The 24,800-nt window shown below is 53.5% G+C and overlaps 1 protein-coding gene across 3 annotated transcripts in view; it reads left to right on the top strand.

Annotated features, from left to right (window-relative positions):
• DCHS1 (dachsous cadherin-related 1) overlaps positions 1-24,800 on the top strand; it is a 54,376-nt gene that overhangs the window by 14,945 nt on the left and 14,631 nt on the right. For all 3 annotated transcript variants that reach the window (XM_069808784.1, XM_069808782.1, XM_069808783.1), the window contains 12 exons: positions 9,784-9,972; positions 10,085-10,316; positions 11,394-11,630; positions 12,011-13,030; positions 13,237-13,424; positions 18,352-18,448; positions 18,619-18,776; positions 20,822-21,656; positions 21,972-22,211; positions 22,684-22,809; positions 23,091-23,300; positions 23,898-24,761. In XM_069808784.1, the coding sequence (XP_069664885.1) occupies positions 10,100-10,316; positions 11,394-11,630; positions 12,011-13,030; positions 13,237-13,424; positions 18,352-18,448; positions 18,619-18,776; positions 20,822-21,656; positions 21,972-22,211; positions 22,684-22,809; positions 23,091-23,300; positions 23,898-24,761 (4,192 nt within the window). In that variant the 5' untranslated portion in view covers positions 9,784-9,972; positions 10,085-10,099. The remainder of the gene's footprint in view (positions 1-9,783; positions 9,973-10,084; positions 10,317-11,393; positions 11,631-12,010; positions 13,031-13,236; positions 13,425-18,351; positions 18,449-18,618; positions 18,777-20,821; positions 21,657-21,971; positions 22,212-22,683; positions 22,810-23,090; positions 23,301-23,897; positions 24,762-24,800) is intronic.

The raw sequence follows: 24,800 nt of genomic DNA, 5'->3' as shown, positions 1-24,800 counted from the left end.
CATTTGCATCCATTATATGGAAAGAATAATATATTTTGTCCATCAATTTCATCCAGTTTCTTTTCTGGACTTGACATCAGCAACCTGATCTAGTTGAAGACGTCCGTGCTCATTGCAGAGGGGTTGGACTAGATTACCATTAAAGGTCTCCTCCAACCCAAACTATTCTATGATTCTATGATTTTTTTAATGCAAAAACAACAGTAGCATATCCCAGCCTTATGCTACCACTACATTGTGCAGTTCCTTTTGCATTTACTGTCCTATCCCTTTTCCCCTTGCCTCTCATCCTTTAGGCCTTTCCCAGTTCTCCTCCCTGGCACACAGATGGTGATTGTGCCAAACTGTAGCTATTTTATTTTAACATTTTGCATTTTTGTGTGGTTTTCAGCTAGTACGTTTCTCTTGCTGGCTTGCCTTTTACATACTAGCATTCACATGACTGTCATGATATTCCTAGGTCTGAGTTTACAGTATCTGGCTAATCACATCTCTAAATATTCACTGTTTGTCATGCATATAGACTTGAGAACATCCTCAGCCTTTTTATGGTGGTTGCAAACAACTTCTGTAGACACAGAGAGGCTGCCCAATGTACAAAACATCCTGTTGGGGTTGTCTGTAAGGGCTCACTGCCCACTCAGCAGCTGCCAGCATTTGAGTGCCTTTGTCCCCTCTCCCCCATCCTGCTCTGGGCCATGGCTACAGCACTGATTAACAACTGTCTATACTAAACATCTTATCTCCAAAGTCTGCAGTGAAATGCAGCTTTTCCCCTAAGGATGCTGTTGGTTTCTGGCCCTGGAATCAATCTCCAGCCCCTGATCTCCAGCTGGGTCTCCAGGTTGTCTGCTTCCTTCAGCAGCACCAGGATGCTGGCCTCTGGTTCAGGCTGTCCCCTCATATTGAAGTGGCATATTCTCCCTGGCTTCACCCTGCCTCTCCCTCCTCTTGCTTCACTTGTTTAGTAAAAAAAAAATCTTAATTCCCCTCCATCAGGTTTTCCTCTGCAGCCTAGCTCTTGGTTTGTGCTGCTGCACAGTGTGTCACTTGTTCTCTCTTGTATTCTCTTCTTATTTCCCTTGACTTGTGTAAGGAGGAAACAACAAAAAACAAGCATACAACCTATTTCCAAATAACCTTAAAATTGTCAGCCTGTCTTGTTAGGACTCAAGTATGAACTAGCACTGAAACATTAACTAGTGAAGGGCACAGGATCCTGCTGACCACTGCTGTCTTTTGCCTTAGTATATCTTGTTCCAAGCCAAATACAGTGGGTGTCTCATGGCCCTTGGGAAGGGGGTTGGTTCATGCTTCTTTCTCCCTTACCCAGTGATTATTTTCTCTCTTTGGCTACGTATCACCTGGGAACTCTCAGCCTGTGCTAGCTCGAGGAGGCTTTACCCTTGCTAGGACCCAGGAGTGGAAAGAGTTTTAGGAAAGATGGACCCTGGACATGCTGGAACTGTGAAAACACCCAAGGCAGAAGTTCAAGAGGTGCTAGAGGTGGGCCTAGGCTTAGTGCAGGGGGTCAGTGAAGCCAAGGCAGTGCCGCAGGAGAGAAGCAGCCAGCAAGCAAGGTTTGGGGAACAGAGAATGAGCACATGAATATGTGTACATTCTGCTATGTGACACAGGTGAGTGGAGGCTTTGTAGGTTTGATACACTGAATCACTGCTGTTTGCAGTGTCTGAGAGATGTAGATTCCGTTGGAAAGACCTCCCGCAAATCTGTACCTGTTGGTCCTCACTGGACCTCAGCATGCCGTGACCCCTGCTGTGAGTTATGGACAGAGGTGGGGGCAGCTGCAGAGTCACATGGTGGTATATGCGTGTGGAGAGATGCTAGGGTGCTGTATGACTTTGGCTTGGTGCAAGGCTCCTGCCCTCTTGTAGGGACACAGATATCTGAGGAAACCCCAACTAGTCCTGCAGCCCTCTGCCTATAAGATTAACAGGGATTTGAGGACTGTGTTGCTGGAACCCTCCCGAATGCCTTGCATTTGTCCAGCCCCATGGGCACAGGAAAGGAGTGCATGGGTTCAGAGGAAGAATTGTGAACTAGCCTGTGTGGGACTAGGAGAAGAGGAGGGGGAAAATCTATTGCTGGGACTGGCTGGATTTGCTGCAGCAAATCTGGGGCTGCTGCTGAGTGTGCAACGGTTGTGAGTCCTGAGATAGGGATCCTACAGTGTTGAAGACAAAGGGCCATATAGCACAGGGCTACACTGAGTGCTGAACAAGGAGCCAAAGAGCAGCTATAGTACAGCAGAGCAAAGTTCTGTATAGCAGGGTAAGCTGTTTTACTAGTGTCCAATAGCCTGTGCTGGGGAAAGGGTGCAACAGCTGGATCACTGAGTCATAGAGTAATTGAGATTGGAGAGACCTTGGGAGGTCACTGGTTCAACCTCCTTCTCTAAGCAGGGGCAGCTGTGGGGTCAGACCAGGCTGCTCACAGCCTCGTCCAGTAGCATCCTGAAAAGCTCCAAGGAGGGAGGCTGCACAGCCTCTCTCGGCAACCTGCTCCAATACTGGATGGTCCTCACAGGGAAAAAGCTTTCCCCGATGTCCAGCTTGAAGTTCTCATTTCCACCAATGCCTGTAGTCTCTTCTTCTCTTGTTGTGCACCACTGTGAAGAGCCCGGCTCCGTTTCCTCGAGAAGCTCACCATCGGTGCTGGCAGCTTGCTCTTAGGTCTGCAGCCTTCTCCCCTGAAGGCTGAGCAAGCTCCGGTCCCTCAGCAGCTCCTCACAGGGCAGGTACTCCAGCCCCTGACGGGTGCAGTGGCCGCCCCTGAACTCGCCACAGTTTGTCAAGGTCTTTCCTGTACCAGGGGCGCAAAACTAGATGGGGTGTCTAGATGTGGTTTAGCAAGGGCTGAGTAGAGGGGAGGATAATGCCTGCCCTCGACCTCCTGGCTGTGCCCTGTTCGCACAGGCCAGCATGCTGCTGGGCTCTCCTTGCTGCCAGGGTGCACTGTGGCTCATGTCCCGCTTGCTGCCTACCCAGGCCCCCAGGACATTTTCCCTGGAGCTGCTTCCCCAGCCTGGCAGTCCCTGCCTGTGCTGTTGCAGGGGTGCTCTGCTTCCTGGAGCAGGACTTGGCATTTGTCCTTGCTCAGTTTCGTGCAGTTCCTGTTGGCCCACTCCTCCCTCCTGCCCAAGTCCCTGGGGGTGCAGTCCTGCCCTCGAGTATGCCAGCTGCTTCCCCCTCACCAGGCTGGTGTCATTTGTAACCTTGACGAGCGTGCCCTTGGTGCCTGCCCTGGGTCATTGCTGAAGATGTTAAGCAGGAGAGGTCCCCGGGCTGGTCCCTGTGGTGCTCTGCTTGTCACCTGCCTCCAGGCAGAGCACAGCTCGTGAACCACCACCCTCTGAGCCCAACCTCCAACCTGTTTTTTACCCACCTGGTTGTCCAGCCCTCCAAACAGTAACATCCTGCCCTGGGTATGAGGTTGGTGGGAGAAGGTGTAAAAAACCTTCTTAAAGTCAAGGCAGTTGTCATCCACAGCTGTCATCCATTCAACCACAGATCCCATCATTGCATCACAGAAAGCAAACAGGATGGTTGGTCCATGCTGTCTGTTCCCCTCCCAGGCTCCTCCATGTGGCCAAAAACATGCTCCAGGAGGACTCGCTCCATGATTCTCCCAGGGGCTACAGTGTCGCTGACAAGACCAGATCATCGTTTTGGCCTTTTTTGAAGGTGGGGTGCAATATTTGCTTTCTTCCAGTTGTCAGGGATCTCCTCTGATCTCCACCACATTTGCAAGAGCAGCCCTGCAAGTCCATTTCTGTCACCATCCATTGATGCAGCCTGTTGGGTCCCATGGATTTGTATGGATCAAGTTCACTGAAGAAATCTTGACTCAATCTTCATCCCTGTCTGGTAGCTCTCTGAACCCTTTCAAAAAACATGGAGGCCTGGGAGACCTTGTTGGTGAAGACTGAGGTAAAGGAGGCATTGAGTATCTCAGTCTTATCTGTGTCTCCTGTCACTAAATCACCCACTGCATTCAGAAATGGGCCTTTATTCAGCCTTCTACTACCAAGGTAAAGGCTCTTCTTAGTACCCTCAGTTTTCCTTGCAAGTCTCAACCCCACATGAACATTGACTTTCCTGACACCATCCCTACATGCCTGGGCAACGTTTGTAAATTCCTCCTTTGTAGCTTGCCTCTGCATCCATCACCCATATGCTGCATTTTTGCATTGCATCTTAGCCCTAAGGTCCCTGCTTAGCCAAGGCCATCTGCTGACATGTCGCCTTGTTTTCCTGAGTACTGGGATGGACTGTTCTTTTGCCTGGAGTATGCTGTCCTGAAGGCTCGCCAGCTTTCCTGAGCTCCTTTGGCCTTCAGAGCTGCCTCCCAGGGGATTCCTCCCACCTACCAGTTCCCTGTATAAGCTGAAGTCTTGCTTGAAGTCCAGAGTCTGTACTCTGCTACTGTCCTTCCTCACTCTGTTTAGGATTCTGAACACTACTACTTCATGGCCACTACAGCCAAGGCTACTGCTGATTACCACATCCTCAACCAGTTCTCCCTTGCTAGGGAATAGCAGATCCAGCTATGTGTCACCCCTGGTTGGCCTGGGAAATTGAAATTCTTCGTGAGACCCAGGGGCTGTGATCCAGAGGCTTCCCTCAGGTACTGCTGCCTCCTTGGCAGCTTCAACTCAGGGATTTCCTGGCCCAGCATTGATGTCCTTGTGTTTAAAGCCTTTAGTGGATTTTTCCCTGTGAATGTGGGTAGTTGCTTTCTGAGTCTATACAATTCGATATCGCTGTGCCCTGAAGCGAGGAGTTCCGCATTTTTTGCATTTTTGTTGAACCCTGCACCGCCAGCACACCTTCACAGCTTGAGGCTGTGCTGTGCTGCCCTGCAAGGGGGAAGGCAGACGTGAAGAGAGATGGAGTGCCTCAAGCCCTGGCTACGCTCTCCCACCCATGGTCAGGTGCTGGCTCTGCACAGCCACAGCAGAACTGTGGAGCACCACTGTATGGCCAGGGGATATCCTGGGTAACGGGCGGTGGAGGAAGCTGGCAATACAGTGAGGTGACAGAGGTGTCACTGGGGGTGACAAAAGGAAGGCACCAGTCCTAGTGCATGTATGAGGCCTGGGACGTGATGGAGCTGTGTGGGGCACAAGAGGCAGGTAGGAATGGGGTGTGCTGTGGAACATGGGAGAGGTGTAGTAGCCTGTTGCAGGCCAGACCCAGCCATGGCTATCATGGTGTGCAGTGCTGGGGGACACCAGTGCTGCCCTGGACTGAGTGGGCTCTAGGTGAGGCTGTGTGAAGGCTGGCCTATCCCAGGAGCATGCTGTAGGCAGAATGAGAGGACAAGGCATGGAGGGAGAGTAATGCTCCATGTGCTGTGCACAGCTGCAGCAGGTTCAAGAGAAATACCATGCTTGCAGCCAAGCACATCTTAACAAGGCCAAAAGACAGGCGGGAGCATTGGCCCTGTGCATCTCAGAAACCCTGGCCTCATTCTGGACTCAAGCAGGATGCTCTGCGGGACCCTGAGTCTCGGTCTCCCTCTCTCTTCAAGACCAAGGAGCTGATTGCTGTCAGAAGCACATCCTATGTGCAATAGCAGAATGCATTCTTGCAGCCATTATCTCCTGACGGCAAAGGATTTCCCTTTGGAGAATGGGGTCCTACAGGATCAAACAGGAAAGCGACAGGCCAGAAAACACTCTGACTGTGCAGCTGGTTTATCCAGGAAGGGGATGGGTTGCCTGGTCCACCCACCAATACAGAGAGGGTTTCTGAGAACAACTGCCCCTTAGTCTCACAAGCACAGAATCGGACTCGGGTAGTAGCAGTGATCAGAAGTAGGTCTTCAGCAGAGAACGTAATGAACCATAGAAACAATTCACCATGGCTTCCTTCTCACTGCTGATCTGGCTGGGTCTGTGAATGGGAACATCTGGACTCTTGATGTCAGAGCTCCAGGGTCACCACACTCCCTGCCTCATGGAGCACCCTCTGGAGTCCCAACATGGGAGAGAGTGCTGGGCTCTGGCATCACTGCTGTCTGACAACACGACACAGAACATTTTCACCCAATATGGGGAGTCTCCCTGCACTTGTGCTTTGTGAACACTTCTATTCTTGGCACATGGGATTGCAGCTGTGCATACTGTAGTCTTGGGCAGAAACACAGCACGCACTTCGCCTCTGCACATTGTGCCTGGTGTATCCGTGGTGATCCTGCGAGCTTGTGCAGGTGTCCTGTGCAGATGAGGTGACCCCACTGCTTTGCCCACATCTCGTATCTGCATGCTGACCCTGAAAGTTCATGCAGGTGTCTTGTTCCTAGCTGCAGCCTTCTCCTTCTCTCCTTTCTCCTCTCACATAGCTCCTCCTGGGAACAGCCAGTCTTGGCCCTGCAGGATGTTCAAAGAAGTCAGAGGTGAGGGTGCTGTAGGGGCTCCATTCAGGCTCAGAGCTCTGACTCCTGCTCCCACACATTCAAGCAGCAGGCCTTGCACAAACCCGAATGGTCTGTTTCCTGGGCTGTCCTATAGACAGCTTAACCCCATTTCCCTCTTATTTCTCAGGCAAACATCAGGAGCCTCATAAGTAAGCTACAGTAAAATCAAGCTGTCCAAGATTTGGGGTGGGTGCTAAATACAGAGCCTGGGGCTGCCCTGCACTAGCTTCTAGAAGAGTTCCTAGAAAAATATCCAGACTTGGTTTAAAAATTTCCAGGAGTGGTGAATTCACCACAGGCCTTGATGAGCCAATTTGGTGGTTAATTATCTTCACAGCTAAAAATGTGCACCATGTCCCAGACTGCGTGTGCTCTGCAGTCTGCAGCCATGGGTCCCAGCTACACATGCCATACCTGGAGGCTGAACAAACCCTGTGCTGCCTGTCAGAGAAGTCCCCAGGAGGCATCACCCCAGCTGCAGCAGGGATCAGGCCAGCCCCAGCCCACGGAATGCACACACAGGACATCAGCAGTCTGCAGGCACTGCCTGCCTGTGGGCAGGAGAGCTCGGGCTGGGCGATGTGCCAGCCACAGCCCCACTCCCTGTCCACACAGTGGCAGAGATGCTAAGCAAACTGTCTAGCTGCCCCAGACTGACACAGTTAGCTGCTCCTTCAGGTGTTTTGTTGTTCCTGTGGCTTTTCCCTGAGCACTAGTTTAGCACCACCCCTCCCAGTGAGATTAGGACCAGATGCAAGTCTCCTGTAGTGGTTGCACCAGTGCTGGTATAGCAGTGACAGGAGCTCTCTTGGACCCTGTGTGGGCTTGTACAGGCAGGGTTTGTGTAAGACTGTTGGTCCACTAGTCCCACAGCAGGATGAGGAGGTGGAGTACTGGACACGTGAACAGGGAACGTTTCAGAGAATGCTTTGCCCTGGCTTTACAGCTAGGTTTGGCTCTGATGCCAGACTGCTGGCTCCATGAGGCAGTCTTGCAGGGACATGGCTCTGGGTACCAGGGAGCAGACAGGGAGATGGTGCTGTACAGTATAATAGTGAGAGCTTGACTGTTTCTCCCCTGTTCCCCAAATCTGACCCAGCTCCTGTGGCAGAAAGCTGGATTTCTGGATAGCTTCCCCTGTGGGTGTCTTTCTTAGGATGGTGACCGTCAGAGGATGGTTAAGGTGGGGAACATTAAGGGAGGCTGTTCTGGAAGCACCAGAGCCCTTGGCCCGAGGAGCCTAAGGAAAATATCTTACTCTGCTGCAGAGCCTGTGACTGTACAGTGTATTAAAGCAGCTGACATGCATTTTAGAGCAGTTTCAGAATGGTAAGCAGTTCATTTTGAAGGAAAGAAGTTATTAATTTGCCACATAGTGCCTATTCCAATCACTGTCGCAGCTTATCAGTTTCAGGTGCATTTCCATCTGCAGTGGTAGAGAACACTACCAGCTAAAACCCAGGCATGGCATACAGCTCAAGTCTATTGGTACCAGGCTCTTACCCCAGTAATAATATCCAACATGGAGCCTGAATACAGGTTTCAGCAATGTCAGTGAGGTCAGATTTATAGTCTCAGATGAGCAGCTCCACGGCAAAGGGAGCTAGGGCAGGAGGAAGGGAGGGTGTTGAACTCAGGGGTTCTGATTTCCCAAAGTGCTTTCTGGCTGGGCTGCTGTCATGGCACCTGTGGCTCTGAGTGCTTTGCAGCTGGAGCAGGGAAGGGGGATCCTGTTTCATGGTGCATCTTCTGGCAGCTGCTGCAGGGTTGGGGAGCAAATACTCTGTACAGGGAGCATGGTGCTCTTTGTAGATGTGCTGTCAGCTTCTCCCCTCCGGCATCCCCTTGGACCGCAGGCGGCAGGGCAGGAGAGCTGGTGAGGGTGTGTTGCAGGTGCTGCCTCCCCTCCTTGGAGGCTGTGGATCACAGGGCAGGAGAACTGGCAATGGTCTATCTCAGGTGCTGCCTCCCCTCCCTGGGGTGCAGAGCATATGGTCTGGGGGGAGAGAGGTCCCACCTCTACCCAATTCATTTTTTCTTCCCTGGCCCAGCCATTCTCTGTACTCTCTCTTGTTGTTCCTCCATCTCTGATGATCGGGTGAGTGGTTCAGGTTAGGGGCCCTGCCCGAAGGAAAGAGCTGTTTGCAGCCCCCAGCTGGGCCCTTTCCTTGGCGCGCGTGCAACGTTCCTGTGCTTCTCGCTCACGGGAGCCGAGGCCCCAGCGCTGCTGCTGGGAGGAGCTGTGGCTGATGAGGCCTGAACTCCACTTCACCCGGGCCTGGCCCAGCTGCCTCCCTCCTGGCTCCGTCCTCTAGCTTTGTTCTCTGTGCAGAGCTCCCAGCTGGTGGATGAGCCATGGGCAGTGATGCTGGGGTCAGGGGGAAGAAGCTGTTTTCTGCTGACCTGAGCTCTGCAAGGAGCCCAAGGAGGAACTGAGGCCTTGTAAGCAGGGAGCAGCTTTAATCCTTCTGCTGTGTCTGTAACTGCTAATGCAATTCATGTCCTTCATGGGCCCTGACTGTCACAGGGCAATGCCACACTCAGTCATCATCCTCAGAGCCCAGGGCTGCTGGACACAGAGCTCTGAGAGCAGGACAAAGCCAGGGTCATGGTGAAAAGGGGGCTGTTGTTCTTCCTTGTCTTGTCTGAAGCATCTTTGCAGAAAAGGAGCAGAGGGCCACGGGCAGCTGCTGCAAAAGTGTGGGTTGTCCCTGGCTGGCTGATCAAGCAGCATGCAATGGGGATGCTTGGCTGCTAGATCCTTGGCATCTGTCTGAGGCTTGGCCTTTCTGCACCCCCTCTCCATATGGCCTTTTCCTTTGCTAAGGCAAGTCTGTTGACCTGGGTCATGGATGTTGCCCCAGGGGTGCAAGAAGGGAGGTATCACCTGAAACAAGGCACCTCTGGTGGTGCAGGGACCCATGGCAGCACTGTAGATAGAAATCATGGTGCAGCTCTTACAAGTCTGCAATGCTGTGCTCCCCCCTCTCTGTGTCCCCAGAGGGACTGGGCCAGCATAGGCTGATCCTGGGGTGCCCTGCAGCTGCCTGCAGCACTGCCCAGGGCACTGTCTGCAGCCAGTGAGCCCCTGGGAGGCCCTGTCCCCTTGCAGGGAGGGCTGCAGAGGAAGTGGTGGCTTGTCTGGGACAAGAATCGCAGGGCTGAGGTGGTAACTGTCAGTCTGCTTTACTATGGCCAGCTTGGAGGACTGTGCAGTGGTTGTGGGCCATGGAGCAGAGGGCAGCACTGGATCGTGGAGATGGTGGTGGTGACAGGTGGGGTCTGGCTGGTGGTCTTCTCTGTGATGCTGGCCCTGCTCATGTAGTGTCTTCCCTCATCCAGGTGACAGCCACAGATGCAGACAGCGGCACTTTTGGCTCCCTTTCCTACTCCATTGGTTCTGGCATCGGCAGTGTTGTCCCCACGCAGTTCAGCATTGACAAGCACACGGGGCAGCTGTGCACTGTGCAGCCTCTGGATCGTGATGAGGGCACATCTGCCTATGATTTTACCATCACTGCTGTTGATGGGGTGAGTGCTGGAGAGGCCGTGGGGATGTGATACTGCTGACTCAGCACTGTGCAGGGGATACTGTTGTCCTTGCCCCTGCTCTTGCACCATCGCTGATCTGGTCCTTCCACAGGGTGGCCTGAACTCCATGGTGTATGTGAAGGTTTTCTTGGAGGACATAAATGACAACCGGCCAGTGTTTTACCCGCTAGAGTATGCTGCCAGCATCAGCACACAAAGCATGCCAGGTACAGCTGTGCTGCGTGTTACTGCCCACGACAAGGATGAGGGGCTGAATGGGAAAGTGACCTACCGCATTGTCCTGGGAAACTCACCCCCTCTCTTCTCCCTCAACAAGGACACAGGTGAGAGAGCTCAGAGGGCAGCCAGAGTTGGCAGCAATCAGAGCAGTGGGATGCGGGCAGGTGTAAAAGCCAGCCTGAGGGTCACTGCTTGACCATCTCAGCAGTGCAGTCTGCCACCAGAATACCAGAATACGTCTGTTCTGCTCCCTGTCACATCTTCCCTGCCTCGGCTTCTTGAGCCTCTGGCATCCCCTTCCCAGACTCAGTCTCTGACCTCTTCTTTCTGCTCCCTGCTCTGTTCCTCATTTGTCCTGTCTTCCTTCCTCTCCTTCATTCCCCATCCCTCACTCACTGTGGCTTTCCTCCTGCATGCTGCTTACTTAGCCCCATCAGGCTGTATCCTGTTTAGTTTCTTGTCCCTGCCCAGTTCCCTCCTCTCCCCTGCTCAGTTTACTCTCCTTCCCTATAACACTCTATCACGTTCGGTCCTACCTTTCTCACTGGCTGCATCTGCTCTGCCTTGCTTTGGACACCAGAGCCAGAGCAGTTTCTGCTGGGGAGGTGAGTGCATGGGCGTGTGGTGCCAGGGGCTCTTAGCAGGATGGGAAGGTGTCCTGTTCTCAGCACAGGCATTAGAGTCTCTCCACACTGGTTCCCAAGTTCCTGGAACATGACTGGTATGAGACAGGTCTACCAGCCACCCCAATCCAGGGCCACCTCCTTTGTAGGGCCTGTCGAGGATGGTCCTTCAGTTTCACATCTCCTCCGAGAGCCTCCCCACAGCCCAGATCCCATCTGCTGTGTTGTGACTCTCACCCTGCATCCCACATTGGAAGCCCTATTCCCTCCTTTCCCTCTCCCAAGACCTGCCCTCTGGCTCATTTCCCCCAGCCCTTACCACTGTTTATCTCAGGGCTGTGCTTAAGGTTGAGAAAGGAGAATTTGGGGAGGCTTTCCCAGGAGGGTTCCTCTCCTTTACTCCAGTTCTTCCATGGCAAACTCCTCCCTGTGAAGCACACATTGTTTGCTGCCCCCTTAGGTCTTTCTTTTCAAGCTTATGGTTTGGCCTGTTCTCTTGGTGCCAGATGACAGGCAGGGGTGCAGGCATAGTGGCCTCTGAACTGCTTTCTTCCCTAGGTGTCATCTCCCTCTCATGGTCCCTGAGTGGTAAAGCCAACACCCTGGTGCAGCTGGTGATCTCTGCACAGGATGGTGGGGGCCTACAGGCACAGCCAAATGCCCGGGTGAACATCAGCATCGTGGAGGGCACGGTCTCACCCCCTGTCTTTGAGCAAGCTCAGTACTTCTTCACAGTGCCTGAGGACATGCTGCAGGGTGCCAGTGTGGGGGCTGTCCGGGCCCAGAACCCTCCAGGTACGGGCTTGTCTCTTTTGTATGCAGTCACTTTCTCTGTTCCTGCATCATCTTGAAGGTCTAGTATCACACTTCCTCACAGAATAACCCTGTTCTGGGAGTTCCGTGCATGCACAGAGGCACTCACATCCGAATGTGCACCCGTGCGATTGTCACTCAACTCAGTGCATGCTCTCACACATGCGGTTAGACACATGTGTACACACACACTTGTGCACATGCATCTGCACATACATGCATGTGTACACAGTGCTACTGTACAACTCCTGAGCAGTCTGCAGCAGACAGCACTGTCCAACCCTGCTGCTGTCTGTAAGGGGGCTGAGGAGGTGAGCTGGGTACACAAATCATTCTTCCTGTCTTCATTTCCTTGTCCACAGGTCATGCTGATGACATCTTTTATTCCATCTCCTCGGGGGATCCTCATGGCTACTTTTCCATTGACTCTGCCTCCGGGCAGCTCCGCACCAGCCTGCCTCTTGATCATGAGTCCCAGGCAGTCCTCATTCTGGATGTCCAGGCCCGAAGTGGTTCACCTCCTGCCTATAGCAACACACGTGTGAAAATCTCTGTGTCAGATGTGAATGACAACGTGCCAGTGTTCCCAGCCCCCTCTGACTCCATTCTGCTGCCAGAGGCCACAGAACCTGGGACTACAGTGTACACTTTGCAGGCCGAGGACCGTGACAGCGGTGCCAATGGTCAGGTGAATTTTGAGCTGCTGTCAGGAGGTGATGGCACCTTCAGTGTGGAGCGCTCATCAGGGGCGGTGCGACTGATCGGGGCCCTGCAATATGAAGCCAGCGCAGCCTACAGGCTGGCCATTGTGGCCCGAGACAATGGTGTTCCCCAGCTCAGCTCCACATTCACGCTGCTGGTACATGTGCAAGCCGAGCACGACAATGGGCCCATCTTTGACACACTCACCTACCGCGTAGAGGTGCAGGAAGGTGTGCCTGTCTCCACCCGCTTCCTGCAGGTGCGGGCACTGGCACACGATGCAGAATCCATGACCCTTACCTACCACTTGCGTGCAGATGGGGATGCTGCCAGCTTTGGCATCATGCCTGAGAGTGGTTGGCTCTATGTCAAAAGTGCACTGGACCGGGAGACACGAGACCTGTATGTTCTCACAGTGCTGGCCTCAGCAGGAGGCAGTGGTGCAGGAGGGGAAGCCCGGAAAACAGGCACCAGCACTGTACGGATCAGCATCACAGATGAGAACGACAACAGCCCACGGCTGAGCGAGGAGCGTTACTTCTTCACTGTTCCTGAGAATCAGGCTCCCGGTAGCAGTGTGGGGAGGGTGATGGCAAGTGACCGGGACGCTGGGCAGAACAGCCGACTCACCTACCGCTTGCTCCAGCACGATCCCAACTTCCTTATCCACACACAGACAGGTGAGAGACTTCCTGGCTTCCTAGGCTGGGGCTGGCTGGGGAGAGAGCCCAGGGCAGGTCAGAAGTGATGCGGACCAGGCCAGTGCAGGAACAGAATATTCATCTTCCTACCCCTGCGGTGCTGGGCTCCCCAGCAATGTGCCTGAGCGCAGGCTCTTCTTTAAAGCAGTTTTTGGGCTGAGCTGTGTCCCACTTCTCCCTCACAGGGGAGCTCAGCACCAAGCATAGCCTGGACCGGGAGCAGCAGTCCAGCTACCAGCTCTTGGTGATCGTGCAGGATGGGGGAGCACCACCCCGCAGTGCCACAGGAACCATCTATGTCACTGTGCTGGATGAGAATGACAATGCTCCTGCTTTCCTTCATGTGGCCAGTGGTCAGGAGCTGCCTGTGCAGGTAAGGGCAGCAGGCTGGAGCTCTGGTGAGGCAGGGGTGTGATAGCCGCTGGGTTTGAGGGCAGGCGGTTCTGCAGGCGGAAAGGGAGTAGGCAGGGGCACCCAGGGGAATTTCAGGGTGGGAGGTAAGCAGGCACAAGTTGCGTCCATGCAGCAGCCAGGGCAGTCTGGTAAATCTGATTGAGATGTGGTGAGATGGGCATGTCCTTGGGAAATACAGACATCCCTGTGCACAGAGCAGGTGAGGACTGCAGAGGGCTCTGAGACCAATAAGACTGACCAGCAGGCAGACGCTCTTGGCTCATACGTGCCTGCAAGGAGGGAAGGTGAAAGGGAGCCCTAAACCTGACCCACACAGCCAGGGGTAAAACATTTGCGAGCAGGGAGGCATGGGGTGCCATTAACTTCTAGGTCTCAGGACTTTTGCTATAGCCACTCGGCTTTCTGGGAGGTCAAGAAAGACTGCGCAGCTGGACTTCGCACCTGCAAGGGTTTTCTCAGAATCTGCTATGGGTCCCAGCCCAGTTTTCCCTCTCAGCACTGTGTGGTGGCAGCGGTCACCGAGTGTGCTGCAGATGGAGTTATGTCTGTGCTGCTCAGCAGAAATGGGTGAGGACCAACCTCCACCCCCATCCCCAGCCGGCTGCATCTGCTCTGCTGTGGCCCGTGTGGAGTGGCAGATGTGGCGAGGGCTTGCTGGAGCTGGCCAAGTGGCACTGGCAGCAACGGAGCAGGATGGGCAACTGAGGCCCTGTCCTCATCTCTTCTGCACAGGGCGGGGAGAACCTGCAACTGAAAGGATGTGCTTGCTCTGCACATTGCTGCACTTCAGGCAGTGTGCTCAAAGCCACTCGCACTGTGTTGGGTTTTACACATCACGTTGATGGCAACCTTTCTCTGTTGCAGGTCCTGCCTGAGCTGCACACCAGAGGCAGGTCAGAGCAGGCAGGACTGTGTTGGCAGGTCAATGCCACACCTGGGTGGCCATCAGCACAGGACTCTGGGGACACTCTGCAACTCCAGTCAGGCCTCCCCTGTTCATTACTTTTTCCCTTCCTGTTCCAGGTCGCAGCCATCCCTTGCCCAGCCTTCTTCTTGCATGTCCAGCTGGCACTCTCTGCTTGCAAAACTGTCTGGCAAGGCTTGGCCTGGATGAAGGCATCACTCAGGGCCTGGTGGAGGCAGAGGAAGGCAAAGTTAGTCTTGTCCTCTCTCTGAGCAAGGCTCTGGTCTTTGAGTCGCTCCTGCAGGCCAGGGACCAGCCAGCCGTGGCATTGCTGAGACTGCAGCTGAACAGGCTCTGCAAAATGGCATTGCTCACACTCTGTGTCTGCAGTCCGCTGACTTTCCTGTCTCCTGTGTGGGGACACCTGCAACACACTCGCACAGCAGGCTCTGCAGTTGATTCCAGTGTTTGGGGGCATGAAATGCTGGGAGTGTCGTGCTAGAGCTCGGGAGGTTTCTTCTCCTACAAAGGTACCACAAAAGCATATGCATCCTTCAGGAGACAGAGCAAGGCGGGGACAGATTTAGAGTCCTGAAGGCAGGTAAATGCTATGACAGTTTTGAACGAAACAGATATTTGGGCACTTTGGTTTGAAGCTGTCCTGCTAGAAACACTGGTAGAGAAGGGTGAAGCACAGGAAGAGGCCAACGTTAACCATGATTTAGGTGTAGAAGAAAGGCTTGGAGGGAAAAGTAAAAACTGAATGATAAATGCAAAGCTCCGTGATTTATTGCAGACTTGGCCAGTGAAGTATACGTATCAATGTTCATTAGGCAAAGAAGAGGGAGATTTCTGTATCAGCACCTTGCTTTAAGCATCAGCTAGAGGATATCTCCCACTGTAGGGTTGCAAGATAAGCTTGTCAAGCATATTGGTAACACACTGGCAGGATCAGGTGGTGTTCACACAGGAACTACAGTAGTAATGGATCCTCCCAGGGAATAGTCACTGGGGGAGGGGAGAAGGAGCAAAGGGAAGGAGGAAGTGGTCTGTTTTCAGAGAGGGGGGATGTTGCTGGTGGGTTCCTAGGACTGGTGCTGGTACCCTTGCTATTTAGCAGTTTCGTATACCCTCCAGAAGAGGTGATTGTTGATGTTATTGGTCTATTTGTAGTAATAAAGGTGAGGGCTCCCTGTGAAGAACTGTAGAAGGATCTTGTTTTACTGTTCAATTAGGAAAGAAGATGGGAGATGAAATTCACTGTTGCCAACTGGAAAGTGACACACATGGCAAAAACCAATATGAATTTCACTTACACAGTGGTGGGCTCTGAATTGGCTACTTAAGTTTAGGGAGGAGATTGGGGCATTGCAGTGAATGCTTTGTGAAAACATCAGCTCGGGGATCAGCTGCAGTCAAAAAGGCAAATCAAATGCTGAGTTTTATTAGAAAAGGAACAGAGAATGAAAGAAAACATCATTGCCCTGCATTTCAAATTCTGCACACACTCTCTGCCCGGCCTCCATTCCACTAAATAAGCAGTAGTGCTAGAAAAGGTTCAGAAAAGGATGTTAATGTGATCTCCAGTAGATAATGGTTTCCATGCAGAAAGAAAATACTTGAACATTCTTTGGCATGGGAGAAACTGCAGGAATATAACAGAGGTGTGCAGTGAATGGCACAGAGAAAGTAATGGGAAAATTAGAAGTTGCTTTTTTCACAACACAAGACCTAGGCAGCTTCATAAGAAATGACCAGCCAGCAGGTTTAAAATAAACAAAGGCAGTACTTTTTCATGCAGAACATAATTAAATTGTGAAATCATTGCCAAAAGTTGCATGGGTTCAAAAGTAGATGAATTCATGGAAAGAAAAAAATCCATCAAAGGCTGTTGAACAAAAATATGATCTGTGGCTCAGGAAGCAACTTAGCCACAGACTGCTGGAAGCTGGGAAGGTTTCACAGGAGGATTATTCCATACATACCCTATTTCTTGCATCTTCTCTATATATCCACTGCCAGCCATTGTCAGAGCTATGCCAGTGATTGAGATGGCTCTCTGATCTTTGGACCAAGCTTGTATTTGCAACAACCTTGTTGGAGGGTGGACATCTGACCTGGACAAGCCTGCCTGGTAGCAATTTTACTAAGGCTGAGTTTTTTGCAGGGGCAAGACCACTTCTATTGCTGTTTATTCCTCTGTTTGTGCATCAGAAATGGCATTTGTACATGGAGCCTGTATGGATGCTGCTCATTTAACTCCTCTGATGAGTCACTGCTTTCCTCAGATGGAGTTTGATTCCTTGTGGAAGAGGAGGGTGACCATACATGCGAAGCAGGAGCCCCTTATATCCTGGTTGAGGGCGATTAGGGACAGCATGAGGGACAGGCCCTGCCCCGGCCTGTTACACAGGAGGAATTGGAAGGGGCCTCCTAAGCATGGCCCTGCTCAGAGGTGTCCACGCAGACACTCCTTTTCATAAACAGCCAAGCTATATTTAGAAGGTCTTCTGCCTCCATCACTGCTGTGAAATGCTGTTGCAGATTCCTTGATCTGGTAGTTAGAAACCATCTCTTAATTTCCAGCCTAAACTAATTTCTGACCACTTTATACTCATTTGTTCTTGTGCCAATATTGTGTTTTTGCTTAAATAGCTCTTCTCTCTCCTTGGAATTTCCCTCCCCTTTCCCCAGTGTTTACAGAGTGCACTCACATCACTGCTTGGCCTGGCTAAACAAGTCCAGCTCCTCTGGTCTCCCCTCCCCACGCACCACCAGCATGGTGCCAGCAGCCTGTGCAACAGCATTAACGCTTGCCTCCTCTCGGGAGCTTGCAGCCTCTTTCCTTGAATTCTTGCTCAGATTCCACTTGTCTTTTTCATAAATGCATTAATGTGGTATCACACGGAGATCACCTAGCACAGCTGGATCTGTGAGGATGATTTGTGCTGTGGGATGTGCTGATAGGACGTGAATTTGAGGTCTTTAATCTCAGGATGTGAATTTGATGTCTTCTGGTGTGGAAGAGACTGCAGAGTCTGTGCCAAGTGGGGAACCTGCTCTACCACCGAGGTGTGGGTAGGTGCAAGGAGTCTGTGCTGGAGGAGAGACAGGTCTACCAGCAGGCATGGGTTGTTTGCTGAGGATACTCCCAAAAACTGACAGGTGGTGAGGGGCAATAATGGGGATGCATCCATTTCCATAATTATCCAGGGAGGGTGCTTGCATGCAGTGCTATTGCATGTGGTCTCTGTCAGGAAGCTGGTAACTCACCTCAGAAAGTGGAGTTAGCTGAGCACGTGCATAATTAATGTCTTGATGGTACTATGATGCACTGGCATAAAATGGTGGTATTCAGTGCCTACAGACAGGCAGTCAGCAATGCTAACCATGAACAAAGGAGAGAAGGGAAAAGCCCTAAGAGCCTAGGTGTCCGAGCCGAGGAAGAACAGCCAGCTGCATTTCCAGAGATCGCAAACCTCCCTGGGCTGGCTGGTGGGAACTGAGGAAATCGCCTTCCATTGCCAGGGTGACTGGCCTCTGAATCTGTGAGTGCTCACACCTTGCATTTGCAGCTGAAGGAGTCTATTGAGGGCAGAGAGAACCAGGACTGTCACGGAGCCCTCGATTTTCCTAGTTGTAGAGGCTTTGGATGTAACATGGGTGACATAGCATCCTCCCATCACCATGCAGCTCACTGCTGCAGCATGCCCCAATCCTGCTAAGCTGGTTGTTAAACAGGGCAGAATGGGAGGAGGGCTAGCAAGGCAGAAACTGCCTTTGCCAGCTTTGCTGCGGACTTCTCCATGTTGTCCAGCCTCAGGCGCAGCCTGTGGGTCTTGTCAGGGGGGTCTGTGCCTTGGGTGAGGTGCAGGGCTGGTATAGGAAGGTGCAGATCCTGTACCGACCATGCTCAGAGGTTTGTGGGGGTGGTCTGAAGGGTGCCCTGTGCCACTCAGCTGCTCCCTGGACTGTGCTGCAGGTGCTGGAAGAGAAGCCATCGGGACTTCTAGTCGCCTCCCTGCAAGCCAAGGACCCCGACGAGGGTGAGAATGGGACCATCATCTACTCACTGATAGGTATGAGCTGCAGAACTGACTGATCTCTGCCTTGCAGCCATCACCCTTGGGGGCAGATGGGTGCCCACCGCCCAAGCCCTGCCACACCACGCTCCCTCCTCCATCCCAACCTGCCCCCTGCCTTCCCTCTTCTCTGCCTTGCCCTGTAGCATTTCACCTTCTTTCTGCAGGAGCCTGGGCAGAGCGTTTCACACTGCACATGGCTACTGGAGAGTTGCGGACTGCCACAGTTCTACGCCGGTCTGATCGTGCTGAGTACATCTTCACCGTGACAGCCAGTGACCGGGGCACGGTGCCTCGCAGTACATCAGCCATCATTCGCATTCAGGTATCCAGCACCCCCAGCTCCTCTTGTCCCTGCACCATCTACCCCTTGCTTGCTTCTTGGAGGACACCATCCAACTACTTGGCAGCCTTCCTCTGCCTTCATCTGAGGACACCTTGCTCAGCTGTTGATCCAGCCCTAAAATCTGTGTGGAGAACCTGGGATGGGAAGGGGTGGGTCCATCTGCCACTGTGCATGTTCTCATTTGTAAAGTGGTCAACAGCATTAATAGTAAGCAGTTCTGTCTTTTCCAGACTTAAGACAGCCAACCCGGTCCTAGCTATGCTGTTGCAGAGAAGACCTTAGAGGTCCTCTGCACAGAGACATTGATTCTTCCCAGCATCTACTGAAAACAGTGTTCCTGACGTGCAGGGTGTTCTTCACATCTCTATAACTTCGGCACTCACTGGCTGGTGTATTAACCTAGACAGCCAAGTCCTTTCTCTGTTGCTAGTAATGAGCTTCCTTTTACAGCAAGAAATTCGTTCCCTCCCAGTCAAGGCACTTTCACAGTACACCAGTTCACATCTTCCTGTCCCTGTTCTTGCAGTTTGTAAGGCCATTAGACTCTCCTTGTTTGGTGTTCTGCTGCTTCTCTGTGCTGGCAGTGCCTTCTAACATCATCAGCAATTTCATAACGCGCTCAGCTTTCTTTTGCCCTTGCACCTATCAAAAGTAAATGTCAGCACCAAGAGCCATCTCTGCAAAGGCCCGCTAATCACTCTCCTTGAGCCAGTCGATTTTTTAGTCCTTTCCATCACACAGCCACACTGATACTGCGCCTTTCCCCGGTTAAATGAGTGATCTCTCATGTGCTGCTGCATCAGAGCCCAGCTAAAACCCAGGCAAGCTAGATACACTGCATTTCCTTTGTCCTTGAGGAGAGAAGAACTGTGTTAGCCTGGCACATCTGCCTTTAGCTATTCCACAATATGTTTTATACCATTTCCTTTTTATGCCATGTCTGTAACTGTTCTTGTCATTAAAGTTGTTCTACAGCCTTCAAAGTGTTGAGGCCAGACTGGCAGACTGGTTGTCCCTGAAGTGCTTGTTTGCATTCTTCTACTGTAGCTCTGTGCTTGACAGTTGCCAGTTTTGATCCCCTCTGGGCTGACAGTTCTGCTGTATTCTCTTTTTCCCCAGCTCCTTGACATAAGTGCACTGAGTTCTTCAACACGTTTTCCCTTCAGATAACACTATGGCTTTTCATGCATCCTCCCTCCCATCCACAGGTGCACCTCATCCCCAAATTAACTTCAGTATCTTTAATAAAAGTAGTGATAGTATTTATTTATCTTTGGGTCATACCGAGCCATCTTTCTTCTCTGTACCTCTCATCTGGATGAGTGTTACCTCTCTTCTTGCCCACTCTCACTTATGTTTTGCAGAATTGTTTCTGCTGGTGTCTGTTGCCTTTGCAGTATCTAACACAGCCACAGACTCACAGGCTGGTTGAGGCGGGAAGGCACCTCTGAAGGTTATCTTGTCCAACGCCCCTGTTCAAGCAGGGCCACCCAGAGTCAGTTGCCCGGGACCATGTCCAGACAGCTTTGGACTGTCTCCAAGCATGGAGACTCCACCACCTCTCTGGGCAATCTGTGTCAGTGCTCAGTCACCCTCACAGTGAAAAGTGTTTCCTGATGTTCAGAGGGAACCTCCTGTGTTTCAGCTTGTGCCCATGGCCTCTGGTCCTGGCACTGGGCACCACTGGGAAGAGCCTGGCTCTGTCCTCTTTGCACCCTCCCTTCAGGTATCAATATACTTTGATAAGATCCCCCTGAGCCTTCTCTACCCAGTCAGCAGCTCTGTCTGTCCTTACCTACCCTAGCTGCCCAGGTGAAGCTCGTCTTTCACCCTGTCAAACCCATGCTTATCCCCAGTATATTTTTCAGGCTGCTATTCATCTGTTAGGCCACAAGAGCTGAGACCTTGCCTTCCGAGACCTGCTCTCTGCGGGCCCCATGTCCCCCCCTCCACCAGCTCCCTGATAGGACCTCCTGTCACCCAGCACCCTGGTGCATGCCCCTCACTGCTGCCTCTCCTCACAGGTACTGCCATCCTCCCGGGTGCTGCCACGGCCTGATGCCACTGTGCTGACTCTGCACCCTCTGGAAGGGGTCAAGCCGGGGTCTGTGATTGGCTCGGTGGCACCCCCAGATGCCCCTGCGCGAGGACAGCTGACCTACACAGTGGTAGGAGGTGGTGGGGATGGCACCTTTGTGGTTGACAGTGTGACAGGGGAGATTTACGCTGCCCGGGAGTTGGACTATGAAGCTGGGGCACGGCATGTGCTTCAGGTGAGTGCTGAGGATACGCGGCATGGCTATCCCTCCAGCCGACTGGTGCTGGTACAGATCCACGTGCAGGACTGCAATGACCAGGCGCCCACCTTCCCTGAAGACCCGATTACCATCGTGGTGCCCGAGAATGCCCAGGCTGGCTCATCCATCTTCACCTTCCAGGCGCTGGATGGGGATGGCGTGGGTCCCAATAGCCAGGTGCGATACGCCCTGCTGCACCAGGAGCCCCCTGGGGCTCCCTTCCAGCTTGACAGCCACTCGGGGCTGCTGACCCTTCGCCAAAGCCTTGACCGGGAGGCTGCTGCCTCCTTCCTCTTGGTGGTGGAGGCCACAGACCAGGCCCGCAACATCAGCCAGCGCCGCTCAGCAGCTGTCACAGCCCGTGTGTTTGTGACTGATGAGAATGACAACGTGCCCGTGTTCCTCTCACCTGCTGCCGTCAGCGTCATGGAGGACCAGCCGACGGGGTTCGTGGTACTGCATGTGGTGGCCCAGGACAACGATTTGGGAGAGAACGGGCGTGTGAGCTACTCTTTGCGAGCAGGCAACAGTGATGGCCGCTTCCACCTTAACCCCGGCACTGGTGAGGGCCCAGCAGGATGCAGGGTGGGCGGCAGGGACACTGGGAACACAGGGGCTGAGGAGGGCACAGGGATACATGGGGATGTAGTGTGGTGCACGGGAGGAGAACATGGACTGGGGAACCCGGAGGAGGGAGACCTGTGGGGTGCTGAAAGCCCTAAGCATAGCATCTGCTTGGCATGATACTGCTGTCTCTCTTGAGACCTGGCTGTCCCTGACTCACCCCAGTGCCTGCAGCCTTGTGATAGCTCTGTCCTGGGAGCAGTCGGCCCTGGTGCTGTGCAGTTCCAGCTCGCCCCTCTCCCTGTGCCTGCAGGTGCGCTCTCCATTGTGCGGGCCCTGAACCGGGAGGAGGTGGTGCAGCACAACCTGACCGTGGTGGCCATGGATCACGGTTTCCCACGCCGCTCCGCCACACAGCTACTGTCCGTGCTGGTGCTGGATGTCAACGACGAGGCTCCCACTTTTGAGAAACCTGAGTATGAAGCACACATCATGGAGAACTTGCCAGCTGGCAGCCCTGTGCTGCAGGTGCTGGCCACGGACCGGGACCTGGGTGAGGATGCAGTGCGAGGGTGAGCTGCCCAGTTTGGTCAGGGGCCCTTCCGGAGATGCAGCACCCGGGACTGGGTGCACTCTGGTCCCTTCCACCTGGCTTGGAGAGCCTGGCTGACCATGGAGGGAAGGATCTTGACCTAGCCTGGAGATGAGAGATGGGCTGAATCCTGGGAGAAGCTGAGGATGAGAACAAGGACTATGATTCCCTCTGCTCCCCAAGACAATGGTCTTTGTTCCCTGGAGGTTCCTTGGCCCATCTTCACTTCCACAAGCTGGGCTGGGCTGGGACCTCCCTCCACCACACATCTCTGCCCATGCTTTACTTGCCAGGGAGTGAGATCATCCTCTCTTGCAGCCTGTGTGACCCCTGGGTTGAAAGCCTGGGAGGAGGGAGGTGCAGGGCTGTGAGCCAAATGAGAGGCTTCTGGGGTTGCTTCTGGGCTGCCCTTAAACCATGTTCCTCCCTGCAGGTGCCAATGGGCAGGTGTCCTATGGGGGTCTCTCTGGGGGACCGTTCTCCATCCACCCACAGACAGGGCTTATTGTCACCACACATGCCCTGGACCGTGAGGAGCAGGAGCAACACGTGCTGATGGGTAGGGCTGTGCTGAGGGGTGCAGCAGGTGTGGGGGTAGGAAGCATAGGGGAGGCAGATGGGTGCTCCCCACTGCTGGGGTAGGGCAGTATTGCAGGGAGGGCAGGCCATGGGAAGTGATGGGGGTTTGTGGGGCATGTAGGGTTGTTGGGTGGTTTGAGCATGCAGGGCCAGTGATCCCATGCCTGGCTGCCCTTGTGATTGTGCATTTGCATATGATGGCCTTGATAGTAGCTCCCAGTCAGCAGGGTAGCCTGCAGTGCTCTTGCTGTGTTCCTGCAGTCTATGCACGGGATGGTGGCCTTCCCCCCAACCTCTCCAAGGCAACTGTGCGGATAACAGTAGGGGATGAGAATGACCATGCACCATACCTAGAGAGTGAGTCCTGCTCTGTGGAGGTCCCCGAGAATCAAAGCCGTGTGGCACTCTACACCCTGCGGGCCACCGATCCTGATGGAGGCGAGAATGGGCGCTTGGAATACCACGTGGCAGGTGAGGTGCACAGGGAGCTCTATAGCTTCTTTCTCGGCAGTAGGTAAGGGCTGTTCACCCTGGGTTGCCGGTGGCTCTGGGAAGCATCAGCTGTGGCAGTTCCTGTTCCACTTCAGTTCTCTCCTGCTCCAAACCACATGTAGCTGCTGCCACCTCTCAGCCCTCTAGTTTCTCTGCCCCCAGTAAACAGCACCCCAAGATCTGGACAGGCTGCACTTCCTCATTCCCCATGGTCTTGTCTGGTTCCCCAGGCTTGGACTAGTTCCATACCTCTCTTGGCTGCTCTGACCTGTTGAATTTACAAGTTGCTAAGTGAGATCTCTCTGCTGTTATCATGTCATGTGTTATCTGGGGGCTCCCTGTGGCAGCAGCACTGGCCTGTAAGCTCTTGGAGCCAGTTCTTACACGCACACACACAGACCTGGACCAAGGAGGTTCAATCCCACTGGGCCCTCACAGAAAACAGCTCACTCTACCCTCGCTGCTGGGCCACAATGGGATGGACTTCATGCTGTCTTCTCTGGGCAGCACAGGGCAGGTCCTTCCTCGTACCAGTTATAGTCATGCTGTCTTTTTATTCCCTTTCTTCTTTTCCAGATGGAGACCCTGGGCAGGATTTCAGCCTAGACCCAGTCTCCGGTGTCCTCTCCACTGCACGTGCCCTTGACCGGGAGCAAGTTGCTTCCTACAGCCTCACAGTGGTGGTGCAAGACCACGGCACCCCTCCGCGCAGTGCCACCATGTCAGTGAACGTGCGGGTGTTGGACTTAAATGACAACGCACCTGGTTTTGCTCAAGCCACCTATGTGGTGGAGGTGCCAGAGGACTTGCCTGTTGGTGCCCTGGTGCTGCAGCTGGTGGCTGAGGACCCTGATGAGGGCACCAATGGGCAGGTCTCTTACTACCTGGGCAATGAGTCACTTGGCATGTTCCAGGTCGAGCCGCAGAGTGGGCACATCAGAAGTGCCCAGGCGCTGGACCGGGAACGCCACCCCAGTTACAGCTTCCTGGCCAAGGCTGTGGACTCAGCACCATGGGAGCCCAAGAGCGCAGCTGTGCGTGTTATGGTCACGGTGCAAGATGTCAATGACCATGCCCCCACCTTCCTGCACAGCCCCCTCACTGTCAACTTGTCCCGCCACACATCACTCAAGCAGGTCGTGGCCACCATGAGGGCAGAGGACAGGGATGCAGGTGCCAATGCCTCCATCCTGTATCGCCTTGCCACCCCCAACTCCGCCTTCGCAATCAACTCCTACACAGGGGATATCCAACTGCTGCAGCCCCTGGGCTCACTCAGCCAACGCCAGCGGACGCTCTTCATCCTGGCCACAGACCTGGGGCAACCGGCACTCTCCTCTACTGGTGTGGTGGTGATCCATTTGCAGGAAGAGCCCTACCGGGGGCTGCGCTTCCCCCGGAGCACCAGTGATGTGGCCCTGCCAGAAAATGCTGCTCCAGGTATCAGCTTGGCAAAGTGACCAGCAAGTGCTGGGATGA

Source organism: Haliaeetus albicilla, chromosome 20 (assembly GCF_947461875.1).
Source record: "Haliaeetus albicilla chromosome 20, bHalAlb1.1, whole genome shotgun sequence".
Taxonomy (NCBI): Eukaryota; Metazoa; Chordata; class Aves; order Accipitriformes; family Accipitridae; genus Haliaeetus; species Haliaeetus albicilla.
The sequence above is the reverse complement of the archived record's forward strand: the minus strand, read 5'-3'. Positions and strand labels throughout refer to the sequence as shown.